Raw genomic sequence first — 20,163 nt, forward strand, 5'->3', positions numbered from 1 at the left:
CAGGAAAATGAAAAGTAATGTCTGAAAGCAGGGGTCATCAACTATACATGTCCAAAGGCTAGAATTCCTCCAAGGAGTTTTTGTGGGGGCTGGATGATTTTTATCATATCTAATTAAACTATCACCAGTGTCCAAAATTAACTTTGGCTCAACATCCAAGGGGAAATGTGTGGGTTAAAAAATGCACTGGCAGCAAATATATGTGCATATTAGGTCTACTGGGGCTTTTGTGCATTATTGTTGAAAGGAAAGGAGGCACTGACAAATACAAATGTTGTGCATTGTGTCGGATTTTATTTTCACCACATTTAAGGGGTGATTATTAAAAAAAACAAAAAAAACAAACAAACACTAACATTAATTGTCACAGTGAGATAAAAAGTCTTCGTGTATATCCACTTCCATCCTCAGATAATATGCCTAAAAAATGAGCAGACTGCCTCACTTATTCCATGCACCTCATTCTGTCAGCATCCCTCATGGGTGCGTTAGATAGTTTCACCTCGACACCGCGGGACTGTTGAAATGTGCAGCTTCACCAGATCACACCAGCGGACCAGTCACCTCCGCCCGGGCGGGTTACCATGGAGCTCACTCACCAACCTCCAAAGCATCCCCTTGAGCCACGCCCACCTGCAGTCCTATTGGCCCATACGGGAGCCGCTTAGAAATCCAGTGTTCTGATTGGCTTCCTGTAGCCTTCACATCAGTGGCGCAGGAGCCATATAAAAACAGACTTAAATAGACACAGTGTATCTGACGCGTTGACAGGAATTCATTGAAGAGCGTTTTCATCACCATCATATCACAGGCGTATTTCTAAAGATGGGAAACCCCCGTGTTTACTTTGACATCACCATTGATGGCTCCAACGCTGGCAGGATTATAATGGAGGTAAGACCTGTTTTACATATTTATTCACTCATTGAAAGCAAGTTTATTTACGCAATGCTTGACATGATGTTTGTTTTGTTTTGTTTTTTTTAACCTAAAGTAGGGAAGGACTTTTTTGTTTTTGTTTTTGTTTTTTAAGGCATACATGTGCAGGTATATTTGCAGCAGGCCCGCATCTCTGACAGATATTGCGTCAAGTTTTCTTCAAAGCTCCCGGGCTTCCATCTTGCCCACATTCTTTAATATGTTATAGATATTTAACATTGAATTAACGGATCCAGTTAATAAATATTGATATTAGTGAGGAGAATAACGTCCCAGAAAGCTTAGAGTCTGGTCCTACTCTGATGGGAACGCCCATTAACAGGAGTGGGTTAGTTATTGCAATGTAGGACTGCAGTTATAAAGGGAAAATAGGTTATCTGATGCATTCTGTAGTACACACATAATGCCCTGCAGTGAGCATATTTTTGGGCAGTACTTTGGGATTTGCTTAATTTTAACCGTTGTCGCTGGTCTTGTCAGGTGTGATTTATTTCCTGCTGCATAGGTGCCAGCTATTTCCTGGACTTCAGTTCCTACTCATTTAAATATTTGTTTGTTTTGCAGCTCCGTGCAGATGTAGTCCCAAAGACTGCAGGTAAGACAGACGAAATGTGGAAAGTTCACTACATAATATAGCATTAACCATAGAGCTGCATAGATTTTTTCCACATAGACAAAGTGGATTGATGTTGGGTTGTGGGAAACTATGTGTCCGTAATCCACAGCTGAGGTTTTATTCTAAATATGGCTTGAGGCTGTTGGTGATGCACAGTGTGAAAGCTTTTTTCAGAAGAGGAGGAATAGCCAGTCCAGAGCTGAATGCGAATGTAAACAGGGACACAAGAAAATATGCAGCGGTAGCAGCTGCCACTGAGCTTGTGCAATAAAAAGTAAAGTCTAAAACAGGGGATGATATTGTCCCACATAGTCTTTGTAAATTCGGTGACCTCATTTATTCTCAGTGAGTGCAGAGATAATGGCCTATATGTATCTGATGTGCATCTCATGTTCTTAATGCAGTTTTGCTTCAGTAATGATTTTACTAAAGCATTAAATCATTAAAGCATTAAACATTTATTGTTTATAGTTACATGACCTTAACCTCTGTTGGTATATGTTTTGTTGAAGACATGTACATATTTTTATTTCTAAGATGTATTTATTGGGAATATAAAAGTAGAGTATGCGATTATATTATGCACAGAACCAGCACATCCCATTTTTCCTTACAACACTTAATAACACTTATAACAATAACACTATAACCTCCCACACCCACCTCCCATCCCTGTGTGGTCATTAGTTAAATCATTCTGAATAGATGTACAACAACAAATGACAAAGAGTAAATAGATAAATACAATCAAAATAAATGCACTATAAAATAATAAAGTCCAGAGTTAAGCACTGGATTGATCTAGATGTTCCAAAAAGCTCAGTTTATGGCTTTACCCCTAACAGAGTACTCAGAAGTGCAATAGGACACAAGATCACTGATCCAGTATATTGTACATGTTTTTATTTTACAGACAATTTCCGTGCTCTGTGCACTGGAGAGAAGGGTTTTGGATATAAGGGGTCCACATTTCACCGTGTCATCCCTAAATTCATGTGTCAGGTATAGCTAAAGCAAGAAGTTTGTCCTGTTTCCAGTGTTTAGTTTCATTCATTAAATGTGCATTTGATTGCTCCGTCTTTGTTAGGGCGGTGACTTCACCAACCACAATGGAACTGGAGGCAAATCCATTTATGGAGAGAAGTTTCCTGATGAGAACTTCCAGTTAAAACACACAGGCATGGGAACTCTGTCCATGGCCAATGCTGGTCCCAACACTAATGGATCCCAGTTCTTCATCTGCACAGCTTCCACTGACTGGTGAGCTCCACTTTACTGTGTCCAGAGCCATCAGTTGTAGCACTCAGGTTTCTTTAATAGTTTCATCTTGTTTGAGACGTTGGCCTTCCATACTAATCACTCGCTCTCCTCTGCAGGCTGAACGGGAAGCATGTAGTGTTTGGCAACGTTGTGGAGGGCATTGATGTTGTCAAGGCAATAGAAAAGCAGGGCACAAAGAGCGGCACTCCTAAAGCTAAGATTGCCATTGCTGACTGTGGGGAACTAAAATAGTGTGACACAACTCCTTCACTTTATATCTGTTCTCCTTTACCATCAACATCCCTGTTAATCTTTAAGGTTGTGCATATGTGCAGTTTCAGTAGGAAAACACCCAGTGAACCAACTTTCTCCTCTAAAAATATTTGTATGTTGTGTTGATGTTTTTTGTGTCATGTTTTGTACCTTCTAATCTGTCCACCAAGGACCACATTTGCTAACAAAATCTGACTAAAATGATGGTGACAGTGTAAATAAAAAAACATGAAAGATTTGCTTTGTGTATTTCATTTCATGTAAGATCTTGTTCTTCCTTCTCTTCTTATCAAAGTGTGTATTTCAGATGATACAAGGTGTAGATACACTGCATTTTGTTCTCTCTCTTTATGAAGAACTTGACTATATCTGCTTACATTTTTTGTTTTAGAAGTGGACACATTTCACCACTAGAGATCATTGTAGCTCGAAAATGCAGAGAACATGTTTATTATCCATAATGTGAGTGTCTTCTAGTGGAACCAGGATGAAACTAAACAAAAACTAACGTCATTAATGCTGAATAAACATTGAAAAATTGAATCCAAAAGCTCTGAGAGAAGATTTTATTTCTGATAAAGTACATAATTTATCAAAACAAAGTTATCAATGCGTAGTCAGTTAACAATAAAAACAAAAGTCTAAAAATCAACTTGAAGTACACAGATTAAGGCATCAACCTCTCCTTTTGTCAATGTCACCTACAATGAACCTCAAAGAGAGTGATACAAAAATAAAGTCAAAATAACTTTTACCATAGAAATGTCTCCGTAACAAAATGATTAATATATTAATAGAATATAAACAGACCAACAATCAATCACAGCACAGTAAAACCACAAATACAAAACACACAGACCCAATACAGCAAAGGTAAAGATCATAATGGTTGTTGAGGCTGGGTCCAGAAATGTATCAGTGGAAAGTTACTTTTTTTTTTTTTCTGTAAGTGCCTCTGACAGTTAGGACATTTTGACATGGAACAGAGATGTGAAGGAAGGCTCTGTTGTACTGGCACAAAATGTAACACAGGAGGTGTTTTGATGAACACACTGGACAGACTTCATACTTTCACTTTTCTCTTCAAATATAATACAAAACGTGTCTATTTTAAGCAGGATAAATATCATATATCCTGGGGTACGATGGGGAGCCTCAAACTCAAATTACCGTCCCCGAGTACCCAGATGTAATCCAAATATTTATTCACTTTTATACAATGATAACAGACTGTGTCAGACTCTTTGCTTTAATCAAAGCTCTGATGGAAATATAGTTCAGGTATTAAATAATGTGTTAGTATAGTGACTTAGTAGCCTATGGAACCATGAGGCTAATATCTTAACTCATAAACCAAGAAGGAACAGTATTCTTCATACATCTGCTTATCATGTTGTGTTTTACTCATATATTCCAGCAATATAAAAATGTTAATTTGTGCTTTTACTTTTTTTTGTATCCCTCTGTGTCTAATGGTGATCCTTTAAATCGTCTCATAATACTAACTTTGTTTTTTTTTCTGATTCTGTTTAAGTCTGCGAGAAAAATGGGAGCAAGTGAACTGTGTCAGTATTAACATGTAAGAGACACATGTACCATTACACCTGCTTTTACGTCTTCATCCAAGAGTTAAAAATAGAGTTAGAATCAGGCAGCATAACAGCTTTATGGCTCCAGCATATGTCATACTTAATGCACAGACAGGGAGCACTACCTAGAATATCATCTAACTCTAGGCAGAAAAATGAATCAGTGCATTTGAAGAAACTGCTAAACAATCCTTTTCTATATTAAGGGACTGCACCAAGAAACAAATTCAGCTTTTTCCGTGTTAAAGCTAAGCAAAAATCTGTCGCTCCGTCCCCCTTTCACCTGTAAGTTATCATGATGGTGTTGAAACAGCTCAGACAAAGAGCACAAGTCACAAAAAGTACGCTTCAAACATGACAGTTGAGGTAATCATTAACACGAGGGTATTTAGTAAGCTGGTTTTAATTTCCGCTTCGGACTGTCTGTTGTTTTTCAGTAGAATGAAGCCTCACTTTTACACCTAGGGGTGGTTTCTGCAAGACCTGCGTGCAGCACAGCGTACCGTGAACCCTCCTATCATCCCGGCAGTTGGTAGCATTTGCAATGGCACATTTGTGATAGTCTCCCACTGCACGTCAACCCCACATAACTGTTGTGCTGGCATATTAAATTATCCCTTAATTTTCTATTTTGGATAACTAACAGTCACTGCAAAGTTGAAGTGATACACCAGACTGGAGGTTATGTAATAGCCTCTTTAGAGTAAGATGAACTTGATTAATTTTAGATCATCACATATAAATATTACATAAAAAGTCCAGAAAGACTGTGATTATTTAAAATACATGGGGCTGAAATGCACTGAACTTACTCAACACCCAATTTTAAACAAAAATTATATTTTACACTGTAAGTCTCTATTCACAAACTCTTCACAGATCATGACTGTGCACAGATTGTTACAATAGTTATAATACTGGTTCATAGGCTACATAACTGTGCTGGTTTAAACCTGGGCTACAACTAGTACGCGACTTTTTCAGGGCACTTGATGACACTTACAGAATGCAAGAAGTAGAGGGAAGACCTGCAAGGTTTTCACTACAGAGAAGAGTCACTGAGCAAGACTTCGTTCTGAGGTCGTTGATGATACAGGATGAACCTTCACTTTGATCAGAAGAGACAGTAAAGTCCATGTTTAGTCAGGTGTCAGTATGGTGCCTTCCCCTGAATCCCAACCCTGAGGTCCCAGCTGTCTGATATAACACTGCAGCTGAGAAGAGAAAGTCTGTGTGATGAGATTGAGTCATTTAATTACTATATATGCTCATTTCAAGACCTTTCTGAGTTTGGGATCTGGTATGCACTGTATACTGAAATATTTTCAGATATTTCCTGAACAAAAAAAGCCAGTTGAAGGTTTCTTGTTGTGTTTTAGCAGCCACTGTTAATGTTTAAAGGTATGCAGAAAGTGTTAAAGCTACAGTAGGCAGAAGCATAATTTGAAAATACATATGGTCCTTCTACAGCTTTTCCATATTGACTGAAGCTAAATCTGTGATATTACAGATGTTGCTTCTGAGAAAAAGCAGCACAGTAGAACCACACTGGGTGGATTCTCAACAGAGATTGGTCATTTCAGCTGTCAATCACCTGTTTTTCTGGGCAGAACCTTCCATTAAAGACCTACTTCCTCTCAGACCTCTTCAGTTCCATTATCCTGAAAGATTAATTTATGAACCCCCCCCCCCCAAAAAAAAAAAAAACAAAAAAAAATCCAGTGCCTACTGAAGCTTTAATTGTAACTCTTATGCAGAAAATTTTGTTGCAGTGGTGATAAAATAAACTTTAAGCTGAGTGGAATAGACTGAAGTTTGGTTGAAAAGTGGCACAAGTTAACTTGTGAAAGAAGAGACACTGATGTAAATAAGTAAATGTCTTCTAAACCAGTGGTTCACTGGGTCGTCAGGGCCATCTTGGCTCGGGTTTGGAATAAACAAATACAGGACTTACTATGAGACAGACTGAAGTATGCTATGAAGTACAATTATGAGATATGAATGACCCACTGTTTTGAGTTTGTATGATTGGATGTTCTGTTCAGTCACTTATTTTTTTAATATCTGTCTGCAATTCAGTTTGATCAAAGTGCGGCACTTATTCACTTCAGGGCTCCTTTAGAGGCTTGTAAATACTAACATGGAGCAATATACTATTCTTTTACTTTTCCTAAAAGTAAATTATAACCACTTAGATGGTCCTGAACCCACAGATTGCTCCAAATTGATGACTAACAAATACTATCCAACTGTCAGTTATAATTTTGTGAATGAATTATGTCAGTGCACTGAGTTCCGTAGATACTGTACTTGTGTTTGTGTATTTGAAGAGCTGCTGCCCTTGAATCTTTAAGAGTTTCACTACAGAGTTTTCCCATTCATGTTATCATTCATGCTTTATCATAGGCCAAACACTGAATGCAGTATGAGTAAACTGAGGTACTGGTGCTAGTGTCAGTGGTTGAACCCCCCCACCCCATCACCTGCCCTTCAGGGCCACGGTGTCTGAAGTTCTCAGGCCTTTCCTGTCTTGGTGCCATTGTCTCCCTCAGTGAAACCAGACTTAGCTGCTACCTCAGGGTGTGCATGAGTGGGCCCCTCTCTCAGCTCTGTGGTGAGGTTTTTCGGCTCTCCCTCAGGATGCCATCGAGGCCGTTGAGCTGCCGGAGGAAACCTCGGTTGGGGATGACTCCTCTGTGGTCTTTGACGGTTTTAATGGCCTCCACTAGGGTCAGGTTCTGTCTGATCATCAGGTAGGCCAGCACCAAAGTGGCTGAACGGCTCACTCCCACAGTGCAGTGGACCAGCACCTTACCTGCACAAACACATCACAGGTGATTCACTTCCCAATGAATGAGACGTTTTGTGTGTTTTATTCACTCTTTTTTATATGTGGCTTGAAAAATGCATAAACTGTTTGTATATTGAGATCTACTAAACCTACATTTAGCATTTTGTCATTATTCAGTAAGATTTTTTTTCTGTTTTATTATAATGTGACCTACTGGATTACCTGTTTAAGTGTGTTATACATACAGGCACAGATGTAAGGTCCATGTGAAGAGACACATTAAGCAAAGTCTAGGGTTCTGCCTTCAGGAAATTTGGAGCATCCAGCAATTTATTTCCTGGGAAGGTTTATCCATCTATTTGTAGCTTGTCCAAATTTTCTTTTTTCCATATTTATATATTATGTATATATGCATATGCATATGTATGTTCAAAATATAATCAATATAGTGGGCATTAAGGCAATCTGTGTTACTTTCAAATATCATCATATAAATATCATTGCATTGCATTGATTAGATTTGTTTAAATTGTTACCTTTGCTTCCAAAATATCTCAGAGATGGTCTTTACTTAATTTCTCTCAACACTGACTTTGTTTTTTTTATCCATGACTATGATTTTAAATGTTCTGCCTCTAAATTTCTAAAATATTTTTCATACTCAGACTGTAAATAATAATTTTTAACCACAACTAACCATCTACCTTCTTCACATCTCACTGAGGAAGAAAAATCTCCCATTAAACGTTAAGGAAATATTGATGTTTATGAACTAAAATATTGGAATATAAACATCAGTACTGTGATTGGTTCTGCTGTCCATCCTGTTTGTTTGTTTGTTGTATATTTAATCTGTTCTGTCGTTTGTACATGCAATCTGTGCCGTGACTCATTCTGTTTGTGTGCTGCCACTTGACCAGGTCGTTATTGTAAATGAGAATCAGTTCTCAACTAACTTACCTGGTTAAATAAAGGTTAAATACATAGAAATAAAATATCAATAATTAATAGAATATTTATCACAATATAAAACTATATTATGACATTTGTCATTATTGTTTTGTATCCCAGACTTCTGTTAAGAAAGACACACCTGAATTCAACATGTCCACATACTTCTGTCCATATAATGTATGACTTAGGCAGTTATACTATGAGGCTAATGATATGTATTCTCATGTAGATCTAAGCACTTGTCACTTTTATTATTATTATTATTATTATTATTAGTAGTAGTAGTAGTAGTAGTCATGTAATTTTTAGTCACCAGTTCTTATCTTTATATCTTTCTCTTTATTTTTTTTTATTTTTCTTAGTAGTTCTTCTCAATTCAACTGGACTGGTTTAGTTATTTTTATTGTACTGTATTGGTGCTACTTGTGCTGTTACAGCATTTGGATGTTACCTTTGGGGGACCAATAAAGTAATAAATATTGTATCGTTATCTTATCTTATCTTATCTTATCTTATCTTATCTTATCTTATCTTATCTAGTTACTCTTCAGTCATTTTCTCTGTGTTTTGCTTGGGGTAGTAATCTCTTTAAATGATCATATGCACAACAACAAATTAAATCATATGAAACAATTTATAAAACCTTTTGCTTTACATCGATCATATTTGTTTTTGCCAGATTTCTGCACGTTCAAATACATATACTGTATTTTTTGGGATATATATATATATATTTTAATTAATAATTAAGCTGACTGAAAACTAGACTAAGACCTACACTACACTGAAATGATGTGCAGTACTTGTACAGCATGAGTTCATAAAGATCATGCTGAAGAAAAAAACACTCATTGTTACAGTGTATCAAGATAAATTATTCATAAAATCCCCCTGATTATTTGGTATTTCCTGGTGGAGGTGGGGACAGATGCACACATATCCACACACTCACCTCCATTCGTGAGGGCTTTGTGGATGAACTCAGCAGCAGGATAAAAGTTGACGCTCATGTCGAAGGTGGGGGAGTCGTGAGCCTCGATGCCGTAGTAGGTGATGTTCATCCCGGCGTAGTACTCCGCCCCGCCGCGCCACTTGCTCTGGGCGCAGTTGAGGATGTGCGTAATGCCAAGTTTGGCCAGTTCACGGCGATCTGATGCTATGTCTCTGCAGAGAGGAGGTCCACCAGTCAAACACATGTTTGTTTGGGGTTTTTTTTTTTAAACCTTCCTCCAGATTAAAATGCACAGCTGTACATTAATGCACTCACTGGTCTCCGATGTAGAGCCGGGGCCACACTTCATCCGCATGGTTGCAGGCGGTTTTCCCAGTGCACAGGAGCCGCTCCAGCTCGGACACAGACAGGTTTGGGGAGGCGCGCTCCGAGTCTTTGCGGTTCGGAGATCTGGAGCTGCTCCGGGACCGAGAGAACCGGGACATAAACGCCATTCAGTCTGAGAAAATGAGACACAATGAAAGGGAAATGAAAGACGGTTACATTATAATGCACTCACAACGCTCTGATAAGAAGAATAATAAGAAATAATAACATACATTAGATCATTATACAATGGAAAAGAATTATGGAGCCACATCCATTATTTACACTATCTAATATTATGTAACCAAAATATATACCTGTGGCTTTGTTTTAGTCGAGAGTTGGCTGAACGTCTGTCTGTGTGTCTGTCTGTCATGAAAGCCACATTATCTACAATGATAACAAAGCAGGCTGATCCAGTCATGCTCCATCCATGTATCAGATTTACCTGTGTTTTGTTGAATTTCCACCTCTGGATGCTACAGGGAGAGCTTCTCCGCGGCCATGTTGACTCATTTATTTGCTGTGGATGGAGGATGAGACAGCTGCCGAGCATCCACCAGACATCTTCACCTCCATCCAGCGCTTCACCATCTTCTCAACAAGTCCCTTATTCACACATGACTACACAAACATGGCTGCTGTTTTAAAGAGGTACTTGTACTGTAGACACTGATGCAATACAAGGAGATTCTCCAGGTTTTCTGCTCTGGTATGAACCAGTCGGATTCTTAAGAAAACACTCCTGTTATATTTCTTAATAATTATTGCTGCTGCAGTCTGCATGACTTTTGGGTTTCAATCTTTGTAGGTGTTTGTCGCCATCTGCTGGTAAAAAAAAAAAAAAAAAAAAATCTTGGGAAAACACATTTCAATAAAACTACTATACTCAGCTTAAGTCTCAGCAAATCATAATTTGCTGAAGATCTGGTCTCAGCAGTTTTGCAGAAATTGCTTGCGGCAAGCTGGAAATGCAGAACACACAAAACTGCATAAACATAAACAAAAGAATGATATCCACAAGTTGTAGACTTGATCTTTACTATAAAAAAAAAAGAGCGCAGAGAAAGCAAAATGCAAATAATGACCGTACCCTGGTGGATATGATCAGGAATACTAACATTCACTAGTACTTATATATATAATAACCTCATAATGCAACACATAGTGCCACTGAATATGATTACTTTTATATATTTTTTCACATCACATTTTGTACTATTACATATTGTGTATATTATTTTTCTATATGACAATTCTTCCTTGTCTTAGGGCTGACACTATAAACAAGTAAGTGGCCCACATATGAAGGATTTTGTGGACATATTAAGAGTCCAAACGTCATGTCTCTGTGAATAGCCAAATTAAACCTTATTGAATGATGTACTATGAAAAAAAGAAGAGTGATTTTGACATGGTGCTCTATAAGACAGAGTTTTAAGATGATATAGCAGAGCAGGATCTGCCCAGTCCCCACTGGAAACACATTAGTCTACTGCAACAGTTATATCTCTAAGTCCAAATACATGTTATATGAAACATAAGAGCAGTTAAAACACATAAAAAATTACAATGGGACAGTCACATTAGAATAATACAGCTGCTATGGACGGTATCTAGAATTAGAGCTGAATTCTTCAACAACTGATTAGCAACACTAAACTGTTATTATCTTTGACCAAAAAATATATATTATAACGACCTCGATATCACTTCTATATATTTTTCTATCTAAATCTTTATAATATTTATAAGAACATCTTTGTTTTGTACTGTAATTTATAATGAATACAACCTAAAATAGAATGGTTTCATGAATGTTCAATGCAGATGGAAACGGGGTGATCCTGAGAGCGAGCGGGTCCGTAAACGCCACATGACGTAAAAATCTAGCGACGCACGTGTGAGTGTAGTGAGGTGGAGAGATGGCCGCGGAGAGGTTACAGTTTCATGAAATGGGCTTAGACGACCGTCTTTTAAAGGTAATAAAGCAAATGACAATGGCATTAAACGTAAAATAGATAGTTGATGAAATGTCGAACCACGAAACGAAGATTAAAAGTCGGAGAAACTTGAGCTACAGTTGTTAAAGATCGTGCAAAATTGTCAACAATCTCGTGAACTAGCAGAGAACATGCAACACGAAGAACAAGTTTGTCTTAGAATGATTACAGTGTTCACTGTTACTGTACAAACGATAGTTTACCATATTTGCTGTCCCGTCAATATGTAAAATTGTCTGTAATTTCCTATAATGTATCCTTATTTTGAGATAGTCTACGGTTAACATAATGGAGTTACGTTAAGCTCTTTTCTTAATTATTTAATTTGTAAATCCACACAGAATCTATTTTACGCGAGTGTCATGACCATGATAGGCAGCAGCACAGGTGACATGATTTACACGGTCAGGGCCACAGTCATACATCAGAGAAATGACTCTACAATAAGTTAATGATACGTAGAATACCAAACACAAATATCAAATATTTCACATATTAGTGATCACCAATCTCCATGTAATCCATGTACTGAAAACAGCTCCTAGAGTTTTAGGTGCCTTTTTACCACAGCTGTTAGCTACTGACCACCTCTTAGCCTTAATATGTGGGTCCAATGATTTTATTTAAGTCAAATTTTGCTGGCTTTATTGTGACAAATGCATTATTAGAAAATGGAAATCATATTGCAGTTAATGTCGACAATATTATGAGTTGAGATTGTGACCTGAGTCTATTGTTAGAGTATGGATACTTTTGAAATATGTATTTTTCCCAACTCGACATGCAAATTTAACTTGGTATGACATATTCTATAACATTTCACAATGTTTCACACTACTCCTCTCTGCTCAGAGTCACTGAATCCAACACAAACACAGTGGGACCTGTACATTGCAGACTTCTGCAGTTATATATTTTTGCAGGCTGATATTGTAATTTGATTTGTGTGTTTGTGCAGCTCTCTGATGCATTTCCACCTGTAAGATGTACATTTATTGACCAATCAATGATTCAGAGAAAAAAATGTGTCTGATACCTATTTACTTACTTGTTGTCACCATTGATTCTCATTCTCATCATCATCACAGTATTAAACAAGGATGAAAATATTATTAATTAGCAACAAGAGAAAACTTTTTTTTTTTTTTTAAAGTAATGGTTTTACTTACCAAGCCATTAAAATGTCTGCTCATAATTTAATGAAATGGCTGCTCTGTAAATACTGTCATTAATGTGTGAAATAATCCTTTACTGTTAAGGCGGTCGCAGACCTAGGTTGGTCCCAGCCCACTTTGATCCAGGAAAGGGCCATCCCTCTAGCTCTGGAAGGGAAAGACCTTTTGGCCAGAGCCCGGACTGGTTCAGGAAAAACCGCTGCTTATGCTGTACCCATCATCCAGCGTATCCTGGACTCTAAGCAGGTGAAGAAAACCAAAATGATCATCTTTTATGTGTCCTTACTTCACTGAGTTGTTATTTAGAACCATCATTATCTCTTAAGTAAACAGGTTTTCTGTACTATGTACATTTTGTTGAGCTGTTTTTTGTCAGTCTCCATGACCTGACCTTTCATGATTACATCTTCAGAGCGTTCGTGAGCAGGATGTGAGAGCACTGATCCTGGTACCAACCAAGGAGCTGGGTCAGCAGGTTCAGACCATGATACGGCAGTTAACAGCCTTCTGCTCAAGGGACGTCCGAGTTGCGGATATCTCTGCCAAGGCCGACCTGTCTGCACAAAGGTCCGCTCACTCTTTAATTTATAGGGGACATTTACACGTGGTACATATTTAATGTGTCAGGTGTTATTGAGGCAGCTTGTCAGTGTGTTTAAATGATGTTCTTGGTGTGTTTGGCCAGACCTATCTTAATGGAGAAACCTGATGTGGTCGTTGGGACCCCATCCCGTGTCCTGGCTCATCTTAACGCCCAGAACCTGGTCCTGCATTCATCCCTCGAAATGCTTGTTGTAGATGAGGCCGACCTGCTCTTCTCTTTTGGCTTTGAAGCAGACCTGAAAAACTTGTTGTGGTGAGACAAATACACTGATCTTTACTCTGAAGCATTGACTGTAAGGGCTCATTGTTACATTTACTCATTTCTTGAGGTAAAAGAGTAGGGGTCTGACTTTTCAAGCGTACAAACTTCATACTTTGTGTTTGCCACATGGGGGCAGAAGAGTATCATAAAATGAGCCATTGTTTCTACAAAATCATGGGAAGGAATATTTCTAGGACCCAAAAAAAGAGTTTGTTTGAGGTGCTCTTTGGAAAAGGAATTCATAAAGTAAATTTCAAACAGGAAGAAAACTCCAAGGCACTCTCTTTAAGCATTAAAATGCCTTTATTCTCACAGCATGGTCACGTGTAGACCTAAATAGGTCTTGGAGTTTTCTTCCAGTTTGTTATAAACTGTTGTTTATCTTCCAGCTGACAGACCATTATCATGTTATTTTTGGCTTTAGTTTTGGTTTTGCGTCTAGTGATCTAGGAGATAACCAGATATCTACGTGCATGCATTTTGTGAATTTCATCTGCCAGCTGCTCTCTGGTTTGGTCAGAATGAAAGTCCCAAGTCCATTTTTTGGCATTTACAGATTTTTTTTTTTTTATAAGTCTGCACAGCACTAACACACAGTGACATGCCAAACAATGTCATATCCAAAGTCACTGAAATACTGAGCAGAATCTGTGCTATCACAGGCCAAGCACTAATAGAGAACTACAGGGACTAAACAAATATTAAGATAGTCTCCGGCGACTATAAATAGGCTTTTGTTCAGACAAAGGTTAAGATAACACAAAGCCATAAAGTCACAGCTACGTAGTTACTGATGCCGCTATTGATACCACAGCAACTAAAACACACAGACCGGTGATTTCAGGACATGCAAGTCTGATCTGGTCTGTTTACTCATAACAGTGCAGCCTGTTGATCTCAAAAGATCTGATTAGGAAAAATATGTGATTTTCATGCAGGGTGAGCCTGTCTGTTTTTGTCTCATGTGTGATACTAGAAAGTTAATGAGCAGAAAATAAAATAAAGGCATTAAGCACACAAACCTGGATGATGATTCACAGTTTAGTTCAATAAGCGGGTCCTTTAGGTTGCTTGTAATTATTACCTCCGCCAAGGAGGTTATGTTTTTGCCAGGGTTTGTTTGTTTGTCTGTCTGTTTGTTTGTTTGTCTGTCCGTTAGTGTGCATCATAACTCAAAAAGTTATGGACAGATTTGGATGAAATTTTCAGGGTTTGTTGGAAATGGGATAAGGAAGAAATGATTACATTTTGGTGGTGATCGGGGGTGGGGGGGCCCACGGGGGGGGCCACTGATCAGCCTTGGCGGAGGTCTGCGCTCTCCGAGTGCTTCTAGTTTGATTATGGTTTTTATAACACATGGACAAAGACAGAGAAATTAAACTCCAAAGAAACACTACTAGCTTCTTTGCTAGTAATATTTATTAAACATGGGGTATCTCTGTTCTTCTAATGAATATTGTTGTTAAAATCTGTGTATTATTTGGACAGTCATTTGCCGAAGATCTACCAGTCATTCCTGATGTCAGCCACCTTCACTGAGGATGTTCAGACTTTAAAGGAGCTTCTGCTACACAATCCGGTAATGTCACTTTCAAGTTTATTTCACATTCATACTTTGCCTTATGCATTTTACAAAGCCTAAAAAGTTTAACTCAGAACCCACTGTGTGATGTTTGTGTTTTTAAGTGATAGCTGATCTTAATAGTCACTCCAGTTGTGCTCCTTAAATCCTCTAAACTGGGCTCTCATAGGTGATTTTGAAGCTTCAGGGCTCTCAGCTTCCTGACAGCAGCCAGCTACAGCAATATAGCATCAAATGTGAGGAGGAGGACAAGTTCCTGCTCATCTACACGCTGCTGAAACTGCGCCTCGTTCAGGGGAAGACACTGCTGTTTGTGGGAGAAGTGGACAGATGCTACAGACTCAAACTGTTTCTGGAACAGTTTAGTATTCCTGCCTGCGTACTGAACTCTGAACTGCCTGTACAGTCGAGGTGAGAGGACGGACAAGAGGATATGCTTTAAATTTGTGCAATTGTCAAGTTTTTATTCAATTTTTCCTTTTTCTTTTCCTTTCTCTCTTAAACTGAAGGACACATGAACTTCTCTTAGGGATTAAGGAGGAAATCAGAATCTTCAGTGTGACATGAATTCACTTCTGCCTGTTGGTTTTCATCTTTTGCAGGTGTCATATCATCACCCAGTTTAACCAAGGCTTTTATGACTACATCATTGCTACAGATGAGCAGAGTTTGGCCGATCCCACGGCTGCACCACAGACGCCTGCAGGCAAAGGGAAGAAGAAAAAGTCCACAGAGAAAGGGGGGAAGTGAGTCAAACAAGATCCCTGTATTCGACACATTGTAGACTGATAACACTAATACAATGCTTTCATCAGGGGTTCTTCCAGAGACTCTTTGGCTTGTCATTCATTTACACTCTTAAAATACTTTCAGTGTTCTGCTTTTACTAATTAAAGCTATTGAGCAGAGATATCACATCAGACTCTAAAAGATTTGATTACGTTTGTAGATTTGTGGTGGCACACTGATTCTCATTTCTCTGTTGTGTATTTGAAGAAATAAGGACAAGGAGTACGGAGTTTCCAGGGGTGTGGACTTCCAAAATGTTGCCAATGTCATCAACTTTGACTTTCCCACGACTGTAGAGTCCTATATTCATCGAGTGGGAAGGTAAACGTTACTACTGTGGAACATAAGTCTGGTGATTCAGTTCATGATCAAACACTAAAAGTCACTTACATACTCGTTACACGCCCAGCTACCTGATGTGTTCTCATTTGAGTTTACTTTAAAAAATGTCTGCGAAAATTTTTTACTTCAAGTTTTCCAGTTTAAGGTGTAGAAATTACACAAAACTGTTATATTTAATCCAGAGGCTTGAAATATGAAGAATACAGTATTAGGATTTTTGGTTTTACTTAGGCAAGACAGTAATCTGTATAAAATATTAAATGCAAAACTTGAAAATAAATCTAGAAATAGCATTTTTTTTGTGTCTTTAATATAACTTCAGTGCTTTGAAGATACTTTTCCTTCATGCTGATGAAGTAAATATGAAAAACCATGTGCTGTTTTTTATTTTGTAGAACGGCAAGGGCAGACAACCCAGGCACGGCTCTGTCTTTCATTGCACACACTGAGCTTGATCTGCTGTCACAGGTGGAGGAGGCCCTCATGGGAGGTAAATGACAGGTGTTTGCATTTGTTCAAATCTACCTGAAATCCTAATTACAGTTTTATGAAGGAGAATGTATGATCTGTTTGTAGACAATTCAGACTGTGCTCTGAAACCTTATCAGTTTAAAATGGAGGAGATCGAAGGCTTCCGGTACCGGTGTCGGGTAAGTGTGTTCTCCTTTTGTGTTGTGTACAGTCAAAACCACAGGATTTAAAGCTCCGTTTCAGCATTCTAGATCTACGTTTGAATGTTTCACTTGTATTTGTATGTAGGATGCAATGCGTTCAGTGACAAAGCAGGCAGTAAAGGAGGCCAGACTGAAGGAGATCAAACAGGAGCTGCTCAATTCAGAAAAACTAAAGGTGAGGAATCTTCACTTCTCAGTAGAGACCAATAGAAACATATGGCCACGTGCTAATTGGATGTTTCTGCTGTCAATCAGACATATTTTGAGGACAACCCCAGAGATCTGCAGCTGCTCAGACATGACAAAGACCTGCATCCGGCTGTCATCAAACCCCACATGAAGAACGTACCTGACTATCTTGGTAAGATGCATACAGGCTTGAATTTTCTGTGTAAAAATGACAGCACGGACACTCCTCAGTGTTAACTGATATTTTTACTATCATCCAGTTCCTGAAACGCTGAGAGGGATCATCAACCCCCTGTCAGGGAGGAGGAGGAAGAGGAGGGAAAAGCCCAAACCACAGGGTGTTGCCAAGCCCAGTTTCAAGGTGAGAAATAATGTGACCAAACAGGTAGAATTACACAATTAAGACTCTATGACATAGTTTTAATATAAAAATTCTGATGAAGTGTCTATTTACAGTCTTTTTTTCAAATTCTGTTAAAGTACTTAGAGAAACAAGTCGACTATCTGATGTCCTACAATATGGTGTTAATTGTTTTTCTGAATATATAGATTAAGATATTTTTCTCTTCAATGCAGTCACTGCATACTGTAAGAGTCCAATGTATATAAATTGTTTCACATCTGCAGTATTTCTTTTAACACCTAATAATCTAATATGACTTTAGAATAATGATAAAGTAATAAATCACCACAGAATGTGAGCTGAGGGGTCAGTCAACAGTAGAAGTTGTACGAGCGCTCATGTACAATGAGTTTTGCTTACTTTTGGCACTGTAGCCGAGAAAAATGTTTTTCTTGAACAGACGGATCATTATACGACACTTCTATTATGAAACACTGTCTTGTTTTTGATGCATGCTGAAAACCTTGACAGCTCCAAACTCATGTCATTAAAATGTTCATTCACGTGCTTTAGAACCAGTTTACTCCACCTTTATACCACACATTAATTATTTATGGTTGCTAACCTGTGTATTGCTCTTTAACTACAGAGTAATGTTAACGGTCTGCACAACATAGAGATATAGAACTCCTGAAAAACAGTGCGTGATCACAATTTCAGCATATAATCAGTATGATGTGCTGGTACTGAGTATGTAATGGATATTTATAAATAGGCTAATCCTACAACTTACAACACTTTAGTTGGAGAAAAAAAACCTGGAAATTGGTGCCATTGTAGGTTAGGATGATCATACTCATAATGGTGAGAATGTTTCCAGTTTAAAAATACAAAGAAATCCAAAAATGCAAAGGCAAAATCATGTTCGCTACAATAAATGTACAATAAATCTTTCTCACATAGAAAAATGTCCAGGGGAAGAACCCACTGAAGAGTTTCCATTATACAGGAGGGAGAAACAGAAAAGCCAAATGAAGCCGGTTATCGCTGCAGCTGCAGAACACATGAACGTTATCAGTCCTGGATGCAGAGTGAGACATTCGCCTGGAGGACAATTTGCTGTCTGGTTTTGGCTCAAGAAAAGTGAACTAAGGGATTTTATGATCTGTTGAAGATCAATACGCCACTGAGAAAATGGACTTTAGTCTCCTGAACCATGTGAAAAAGACAGTGAACATCAGTTTGAAACTGGACTCAAATCCACAAGGATGGACCACATTACAAGAGGAGCTGAGGACCTGTTTCTAATACAACCTTTATGAATAAAAAGAAAATTGGTATTCAGTCTTTTTTAGATTTTGTGTGTTTAATTGGTGAATGTAAACTGTCAACAATAGCAAAGGTGGTACATCACAAGTTAGCAACAATCCTTGGAATTTAGGATTTCTAGAAACATCGACATCCTTGGAATCTGGACTAGTGACATAAAATAAAAATATGTAGGAAGTAAAAAATCTTAAATAATTCTTCCAATCTTTTCTTTTGGCTTTAGCGTCAGAAATCAGTTATCTGTTTTTCATGAGTTATTTTTTCAACAAAGTAGTTTTGATGTGATTTCTTGTCAGGTTGAATTATTCAGAAGTGCTTTGAGTTCTCCTTTATAATCCACAGTGACAAAGTTGTGTCCTAATTTAAGTTTACACTCCCACCTTTTTAGTTTTAAGACCTTTCTTTGGAAAACCTGTCATTGTGTTATGCATAAAATGAAAACCTGATCCCTCCACCTGCAGTTCAACATGAGAAAAGTGATCTTCGCTATTTGTTCACATCGCCGCGTGATATGACACAAGATACTTAAGTTACGGAGGAGGAAAGAACAGACAAGGAAATAGTGGGATAAAATTAGTATCTGCTCAGTTTTTCAGCACTGACTCTTTCAGGAATGAGGAAATGTTAACTTTATGACACTGATAATAATCTCCAAATTTTAGACTTGCTTAAAGTCTGATTTAGTAATTTCCTCCATGGGTGAGATCATACTTACACCTTAGACCATGCATTTGGAGATAGAGTTAATTTAGTTGAATACATGACCTTGTTTGAATGGAGATAAATGGACTTATTTATGTAAGTGTTTTTTTTTTTAAATGGTAAGTTGCCATCAGGACTTATCCCTAGATCACGAATGATTAGACACAAAACAACCTCCCATGGACTGTTGACATTTTGGAGTTTGCCCAAACTGTTTGTGCCTTCCTGAGAGCCTGCTAACTTTATGTGGTGTTCTTCTTATGAACACAGCTTGTTTTAACAGTATGCCTGCAAAGCTTGAATCAACATTTTTCGTAACATTAATTCATAGTGATAAGAACTGAATGCATCTTTGTGGTTTTTCTGTTTTTGTTATTCCCTACTACATAAAGCAGCAGAAGAGGCATACTGTTGAGTTTCCAGAACACAA

General features: G+C 38.1%; 3 protein-coding genes across 5 annotated transcripts; 2 read left to right on the top strand and 1 right to left on the bottom strand.

Annotated features, from left to right (window-relative positions):
* Positions 1-729: 729 nt before the first annotated feature.
* ppiab (peptidylprolyl isomerase Ab (cyclophilin A)) lies at positions 730-3,327 on the top strand. Its single transcript, XM_030149517.1, has 5 exons — positions 730-894; positions 1,504-1,534; positions 2,469-2,557; positions 2,643-2,815; positions 2,932-3,327. Exons 1-5 carry the CDS (start codon positions 826-828, stop codon positions 3,065-3,067), a joined length of 498 nt encoding a protein of 165 aa, XP_030005377.1. The 5' UTR covers positions 730-825; the 3' UTR covers positions 3,068-3,327.
* A 691-nt stretch (positions 3,328-4,018) lies between these two features.
* On the bottom strand, positions 4,019-10,528 carry dusp26 (dual specificity phosphatase 26). 3 transcript variants are annotated; one of them, XM_030149515.1, is made up of 4 exons: positions 10,194-10,528; positions 9,690-9,876; positions 9,375-9,586; positions 4,019-7,492 (listed from the first exon to the last, which is right to left on the bottom strand). In XM_030149515.1, the coding sequence occupies exons 2-4, from the start codon at positions 9,866-9,868 to the stop codon at positions 7,281-7,283; spliced, it is 603 nt and encodes a 200-aa protein (XP_030005375.1). In that variant the 5' UTR covers positions 9,869-9,876; positions 10,194-10,528; the 3' UTR covers positions 4,019-7,280. The 3 variants fall into 3 exon arrangements, with proteins under 3 accessions (XP_030005375.1, XP_030005374.1, XP_030005376.1); XM_030149514.1 differs by having other exon boundaries at positions 9,690-9,873; positions 10,189-10,528; XM_030149516.1 differs by lacking the exon at positions 10,194-10,528 and adding an exon at positions 10,058-10,153 and having other exon boundaries at positions 9,690-9,873.
* A 1,108-nt stretch (positions 10,529-11,636) lies between these two features.
* ddx56 (DEAD (Asp-Glu-Ala-Asp) box helicase 56) lies at positions 11,637-20,018 on the top strand. Its single transcript, XM_030150150.1, has 14 exons — positions 11,637-11,722; positions 13,003-13,164; positions 13,331-13,485; positions 13,604-13,774; positions 15,272-15,362; positions 15,535-15,776; positions 15,968-16,111; positions 16,362-16,475; positions 16,892-16,986; positions 17,073-17,146; positions 17,256-17,345; positions 17,426-17,531; positions 17,620-17,720; positions 18,666-20,018. The coding sequence occupies exons 1-14, from the start codon at positions 11,666-11,668 to the stop codon at positions 18,735-18,737; spliced, it is 1,674 nt and encodes a 557-aa protein (XP_030006010.1). The 5' UTR covers positions 11,637-11,665; the 3' UTR covers positions 18,738-20,018.
* The last annotated feature ends 145 nt before the right edge of the window (positions 20,019-20,163 follow it).

The sequence above is a fragment of the Sphaeramia orbicularis genome, chromosome 12 (assembly GCF_902148855.1).
Source record: "Sphaeramia orbicularis chromosome 12, fSphaOr1.1, whole genome shotgun sequence".
In the NCBI taxonomy this organism is placed as follows: domain Eukaryota; kingdom Metazoa; phylum Chordata; class Actinopteri; order Kurtiformes; family Apogonidae; genus Sphaeramia; species Sphaeramia orbicularis.